Genomic DNA, 7,152 nt, shown 5'->3' on the forward strand with positions numbered 1-7,152 from the left:
GGGAAAGAGATGGGATTTCATGGGCAAACCAGGCAAGCCGTTTGCCTGTGTGGAAGGGCAAAGAGTGGAAGAGGTGGTGGAGTGTCTGTGCTGTGAGCTACTGAAAACCCAACTGGCCATGGTCTCACACCTGCAGCTCTAGTTGTCCTGTTCATGAAAAGGGATTAAGTCAGCTCCTCTGGAGAGGTTCCTGCTGTTGAAAGTGATTCTGAGGAGACTCGGGCTGGGATGCTGGAAACTTTATTGAGACAAAAGAATGAAAATGTAAGAGCAGCAAAAGCACCAAGTGGAAGTGAGACAGTCTGAGGTACAAGGAGTGCGACCATGAGCAGAAGACTTCTGCTTACAGTTCTTCCTGCCCTGCAGCGCAAGCAGCATAGCAGAGGTCCCCCAATGTTCTTTGACTTGTTAGAAGGGGTTTGCAGCAGAGAGTCCTGGGCACAGGCAAAGAGATGATGCAAAGAAGGAAGTAGTACAACAGGAGGAGGTGCAGGGGCAATATTTTCAGGCATCCTGGGCAGGCCCTGTGCGCTGTTTCTTCTCTTGGTGTCTCAAGATGAGGAGCTGTGGACAGCAGGTCCACATGTCAGGAACTGCCCAGAACTGCATCCTCAGACCTTGCCATGGCTTCGAGGGTTTCGGTGGCTGGCTTCATGCGTGTTGTCAATGGCCCTTAGCAGATGTTGTATCCCCTTCCTCTGCCGTAGCAGCCCAGGCCTCCGAAGCCGTAGCCAAGGCCGTAGCCGAAGCCCCCAGAGGAGACGGGCACTCCCTGGGCGCTGAGGACGTTGCCCACGGCAGCGGATGAGGAGGATCCGACGGCGGTGCTCTGGGGGAAGGAGCTGAGGATGGGTCCTGGCAGGGTGACCAACACGGCGGGAGGCTGGATGACGACGCGGGAGTCCTCGCACTGCCTGACACAGGGCTCGTTGCAGCTGTTGGCCAGCGGGGTGGGTCCGCAGGGGCGGCAGAGGTCGTAGCAGGCCATGTCTGTGGTGTGGAGGGGCCCTGGCAGAGGAGAGGAGAGAATGGAAGAGAGGGTGTGGGGAGAGCAGAGGGCGTGGGCGTGCTAGGGGCGGTGGTGCAGGAGGGCGAGGCAGTGGGGAGGCTGGTGTGGGGCTGTGGGGCTGGGGAGGCGTGAGGGGTGCTGAGGCTGGGGCAGAGCGTGCTGGAAGAGCCGGGGCAGGGGGGCAGGAGCAGAGGGCAAGGGGCTTGAGGCTCACCTTGTTGAGCGCGCAGGAGAAGGCGTCAGCAGAGGCGAGTGAGGGACAGAGGCTCTGGGCCGGCTTTTATGCTGGTCCTGCAGTGCCTGATGGGGCTGAGACAGCCTTTGTGCATGACAGCATGTTTGTGCAAGCATCTGGTGCATGTCAGATCCTTGCAGGTAATTACCTGTGGTTGTGTTTTCCTTCCAAGAATTCTGGAAGTTCATGTCGTCCTGTTGAGGACGTGTCCTTCTGGCCCTGGCGGCAGCTTTCAAGTATTGGAGACCAAAGGCTTGGTGTTGATGGTGCATGTCAGGGCATTTGGCAGAACATGCAGCAAAAGCATTGGAGCGCTGGGGGTGTCATCATTGATTTCACCCTGTGGCACTCGTGTCTGTGGTTTGTGGGTTTCTTGCAGTGCTTCCTGATGCCTGAAATAGAGCTCATCCCTTTGTATCAGTGAGAAAATCAAGAGAGTGGATGGCACACTAATGGCTGGTCAGCCTGATCTGTGCCCAGTGTTAGGCTCCATTTATGTTTCTCAGATTTACAGGTCAAACTCTTCTGTTAGTTCAAGTTTATGTCCTAAGGTGATAATGACATACAATGAAGAAATAAGAAACCGGGGCACTACCCATTTTTGCCCAGTGCAGGTTAAGTTTTAAATTCACTTCTTCAGCATCCATGTCATGACTTACAACATCTGAGTCTTCGCAAAGTGTACTTATGAGCAAAAATATGTAATTACCTGCCAATGGTAAGAGCACTTGGTGCCCAGCCAAGTTGAACCCACCACAGAGCCCCATCTTCACAGGAGAACAGGGTGACAGGCTTGTTCCTGCACCTCATCCCCATTGCCTTGTACAGGGCCTCATTGTGCCACTGTGAGGAGGATTGTGACCGCATAGTGGGGGCTTTCTATGTGACTCAGAGCAGAGGGATGGTGGCTTGCGTGCCCTGCAGAGGGGGTCCAAGTCCACAGCAGTAGGGAGGATGGTTGTTCTGGAGACTTCATGCGCTGCTGGACCCTGCAGTGAAAAGGGGCTGAACCCAGGATGCCATGATAGGCCCAAAGGCATCATTTGTGGACCCCATAGGGAGATGAGACCATGGCCTGGGGACTGTGATGTGAATGGAATGGGGACCGTGAACCCAGGATGTCAGTGCAACAGGGACCCACACTGGAGTCAGAGGAGGATCCCAGAGCAATGAGGTTGGTGAGCTGGGCCCACTGTATGGGGTTATCCACAATCCTTGCAGCAAGGGGGTAAGGGGCCATGAATCCCTGTGTGGGTGGCCTTGGGACCCCTGCCAGATGTGCCCATGAGCCTGGGGCAACATCTTCAGAGGCACGTTCAGGGGAACGTTGTCATGTTCAAGATTGTTGATCCATTTGGTGCCTCAAACTACTGTGTCACATTGTGGAAGCAACCCAGAAGCCTGTCTTTGATGCTAGTGGTGGCATACTTCCCAGAAGACATGGCCTTTTTGCACTTACATGGATGACCTTCTGATCCCTGACTTAGTGCTGGGTGAAGTTGGACAAGCCTTGGTAGAAGAAAGGGAGAGGAGGCATGACAGACTGGGATGGAGGAGAACTTTATTGAGGCAAGAGGAATTGTGAAGAGGGGACCCCATATCCTCACAGCATTGTTTCACTGGTCTGGGCATTGGAGCTTTGCTGGCCGTGATGGGCCTGCCCCTCCCATCGCATCCGGTCCCTCTCTGCCTTGCTGCCAGGTTTTGGCCTGTCCTTTCCCTTTGGATGTGCTCTATTGTTGCTTGGTGGCCTTTGGACTTGGAAGGTGTTCACCGGGTGAGTGCTTTTATGTGGAATTTTTTTGTTAGCCGTTATTCTGCTGTGGTGCCTTCCGTGAGAAGGTGCCTGAAGCTTTCTCCAAGTCCGATGGAGCCTGTGGGAAGGATTCACATAAGCTCATGGAGAGCTGTTTCATGTGGCAGGGGCCCCAGAATGGAGCAGGTGAAGAGTGTGAGGAGGGTGGAGGGACAGAGACAATGTGGGGTGAAGTGACCACAGTTCCCCTTCCCATCCCTCTGTGCTGTTTTGGGCAAGGGAGTAAGTAATTTAGGAGGGAAGATGAACGTTGAAGAAGGGAGAGGTTGGGGGAAGGTGTTTTAAGATTTGTTTTAATTTCTCATAGTTCTACTCTGACTTTTGATTTTGGTAAATGAATTTCCCTGAGTCAAGTCTGTTCTGCTGCCACTGGAAAGCAGTGAGTGATGTCCATGTTCTTACCTCAATTTGGGAGACTTTCATCTTATTCTTCTCTCCCCTGTCCTCTTGAGGAAGAGGAGTGATAGAGCAGCTCAATGAGTGCTTGTTGCCAGGCCAAGTTCCACTCACGGAGCCACATCTTTGCAGCAGAGCTGGCTCACAGGCTTGGTTCTGTACTTGTCCTCAGTGCCCCTTGGAGGGCGTTGCTGAACGAAGTTGAGGAGGATTGTGTCCTAACAGCAGGGGCTTTCTGTGTGACCTCAGAGCAGAGGAGTGATGGCTTGGGGTTCCCTGCAGAGGTGGTCCAGAGACTCTGCAGCAGGGAGGATGGTGATCAGGAGATCCTCTGCATGGGGACTGCTGGGCATCTTGGTGAAGAGTTGCTGATGGCTTCGGGAAACTCCAAGTCATCATTTGTGGATCCCCTAGCAAGGTGAGACCAGGGCCTGGTAATTCTGGCGTGTGTGGAATGGGAACCAAGCAGCCAGAAGGACAGTGAAATAAGGACGCACACCTGGGTCAAAGGAGGATCTCGGAGCAGGAAGGGTGGTGACCTGCACACACTGCATGGGATACCCAAGGTCCTTGCAGCAAGGGGGACGGGACCATGATTCTCTCAGTGGGTGGCCCTGGGACTCCACCCAAATGGTCTCAAGAGTCTGTGGTGATTCCATCAGATGCATGCTCATAGGAGTGTTGTCATGTTCAAGACTGTCTTTGAGCCAGCACTTCCTCAAACCTCTATCATGTTGTTGCCCTGGGTTCAGCAGTAGCAGTCATGTTTCTCCTCCTTGGTAGCTGGTGCAGTGCTGTGTTTTGACTTTCGTCTTGGGAACAGAGCTGATAACACTGATGTTTTGGTTTGGCCAAGGACTTTGTGAGCCTTATGCTCTGCCAGGGAGGAGGGGAAGCCAGGAGGAAGCAGAGACAGGACACCTGACCCAAGCTAGCCAAAGAGGTATTCCATACCACAGCACGTCATGCCCAGGAGGTAACTGGGAGTTAGCCAGAAGGGCTGGGAGACTGCAGGGTTGGAGGAGGTATGGGTCAGTGCTTGGTTGGGCCTGGCGGGTGAGTTATCAGTTGGCTGGTGGCGAGATGTTGTATTCTCTTCCCTTGTTATTTCCTTTATCATTATTAGCATTGGTGGTAGCAGTAGTGATTTGTGTTATACCTTAGTTACGAAACTGTTCTTATCTCAACCCGTGGGAGTTGCATTCTTTTTGACTCTCCATCCCTCCGGGAGTAGGGTGAGGGCAAGAAGGGGGGGAAGTGAGTGTCCTGGGTTCAGCAGTAGCAGTCATGTTTCTCCTCCTTGGTAGCTGGTGCAGTGCAGTGTTTTGACTTTCAGCTCGGGAACAGAGCTGATAGAGATGTTTTGGTTTGGCCAAGGACTTTGTGAGCCTCATGCTCTGGAAGGGAGGAGGGGAAGCCGGGAGGAAGCAGAGACAGGACACCTGACCCAAACTGACCAAAGAGGTATTCCATAGCACAGCACGTCATGCCCAGGATGTAACTGGGAGTTAGCCGGAAGGGCTGGGAGACTGCAGGGTTGGAGGAGGTATGGGTCAGTGCTTGGTGGGGCTGAGGGGGGCAAGTTATCGGTCGGCTGGTGCTGAGGTGTTGTATTCTCTTCCCTTGTTATTTCCTTTATCATTATTATCATTGGTGGTAGCAGTAGTGATTTGTGTTATACCTTAGTTACTAAACTGTTCTTATCTCAACCCGTGGGAGTTGCATTCTTTTCGATTCTCCTCTCTGTCCCTCCGGGAGCAGGGGGAGGGCAAGAAAGGGGGGGAAGTGAGCAAACGAGTTTCCTGACTGGGTTTAAACCACGACAGTTCTTTTTGGCGCCCAACGTGGGGCTCGAAGGGTTGAGATAACAACAGATCTGACTGGATTAATAGTCACTCTTCACAATGCTGATTTGTTGGCTCTCAGAGTTGTTCTTGTTGATCTCACAACTTCAGAATGTTGTAACTTACTTAGAGCCGGTATTTGCTGTGTTAGTGTTTATCAGGTGTGGGGCCTGGGCTAAGGTTCTTGTCTCACTGTGCTTTATGGCAATGGCTTGCAATACGGGCGGGCTCCAGCAGCAGGGCGGGACGGACGTGGCCGTGGACTTGTACCTGGCCGTCCGGCTGCTCTTCACCGTCCTGGCCCTCGCCCTGCTCTCCATCTTTGTGAGGCCGCGGGGAGCCGAGGGGGAGCGGCCCCGGGAGCCGGCGGCAGCCGAAGCGGCCCGGGAGAGCGGCCCCGGGCACCAAGCGGCGGCGGGAGCGGGGCCGGAGGCCGCGAGGGGACGGCTGCCGGTGGAGGAGGTCGGGGCGGTCGAGGAGCAGAAGGAGGCGGCTGCCGAGCAGAGGGAGAAGGCGGCGGAGGAGCCGAGCCCCGCGGAGGAGCCGAGCCCCGCGGAGGAGCCGAGCCCCGCGGCCGAGCCGAGCCCCGCGGCCGAGCCCAGCCCCGCGACGGCCGAGCGCATTCCCCGGCAGCCACCCGCCGAGCCCCAGGAGGATGCAGGAGACCACGCAGCGTTTCCCAGCAAGGCAGAGGAGGAAGAGCTGGACTCAGGAAAAGAGAAGCTGGCGGTGGGAGAGCCGGCAAGCACAGCAGCTACATCAGCCCCAGTGACAAGTACAGCAGCATCGTGTGAGAGTTCTGAAGGCTCTGAATGGCCTTTGGGTATCCTTGGGACCTGCCTGCTGATGGTGATGGGGATCAGCATGTTGGCACACACACAGACTGTGTTCTACCCACAACCATTTTGTCTGATCTCAAAAGTTAAGCAGAGTCAGGTTTGGGTCTTGTCTGGGGTTAGACGACAATATAGGGGGACCAAGAGATTTTCCCCAAGGCTGGACAGTCATGAGTGGCAGGGTGTGTGGGACAGTATGGGCAAGTATCTAGTCCACTGGGCCCCTCCAGTGCTTTGGAAGCATTGGAGATGGAAGGCAGCTGTATGGAGTCCCCAGCAACAAGCTGCAGAAACTGCTGAAGGGGACAGTGAATTATTTTAAGCCTGGTGGGCCCATGGCACTTCAGGCCATCAGAGCAGAGATGCAACATAGAGATGGACTCATGATCGAGGGGTGGACTTAGCAATGGACACTATTGCCCAGATTATTCACGAGTGTGAACACTGCACACATTCTCTCCTGCTCTGACTGGTACAAGAGATGGAGACTGACATCATGGACCAGATAGACTCAGCAGCTTTATAGGGACTGGTCCATGCACTAAGATAAGAGTGATGGTATATTGAAAATGTGGGATCTGAGCATGACGTGAATGGTATGGAATAAGGGGTGGATAATGTCCTGGGTTCAGCAGTAGCAGTCATTTTTTCTCCTTCTTGGTAGCTAGTGTAGTGCAGTGTTTTGACTTTCAGCTCGGGAACAGAGCTGATAACAGGATGTTTTGGTTTGGCCAAGGACTTTGTGAGCCTCATGCTCTGCCAGGGGGGAGGGGAAGCCAGGAGGAAGCAGAGACAGGACAGCTGACCCAAACTGACCAAAGAGGTATTCCATACCACAGCACGTCATGCCCAGGATGTAACTGGAAGTTAGCCGGAAGGGCTGGGAGACTGCAGGGTTGGAGGAGGTATGTGTTGGTGCTTGGTGGGGCTGAGGGGGGCGAGTTATCGGTCGGCTGGTGCTGCGGTGTTGTATTCTCTTCCCTTGTTATTTTCTTTATCATTGTTATTATTGGTGG

At 54.2% G+C, this 7,152-nt stretch overlaps 1 protein-coding gene across 1 annotated transcript; it reads right to left on the reverse strand.

The window, feature by feature from the left end:
• Positions 1-673: 673 nt before the first annotated feature.
• LOC133266261 (feather keratin 1-like) lies at positions 674-988 on the reverse strand. The gene has a single exon (XM_061447492.1). It carries the CDS (start codon positions 986-988, stop codon positions 674-676), a length of 315 nt encoding a protein of 104 aa, XP_061303476.1.
• Between the last annotated feature and the right edge of the window lie 6,164 nt (positions 989-7,152).

The sequence above is a fragment of the Pezoporus flaviventris genome, unplaced genomic scaffold (assembly GCF_033815535.1).
Source record: "Pezoporus flaviventris isolate CSIRO_AGI_PZ_B2104156 unplaced genomic scaffold, CSIRO_AGI_Pfla_v1 ptg000007l, whole genome shotgun sequence".
NCBI lineage: Eukaryota > Metazoa > Chordata > Aves > Psittaciformes > Psittacidae > Pezoporus > Pezoporus flaviventris.

What these genes read in the sequence shown, in the direction of transcription:
- LOC133266261 (XM_061447492.1), bottom strand. Translation starts at nt 988, where the DNA reads ATGGCCTGCTACGACCTCTGCCGCCCCTGCGGACCCACCCCGCTGGCC.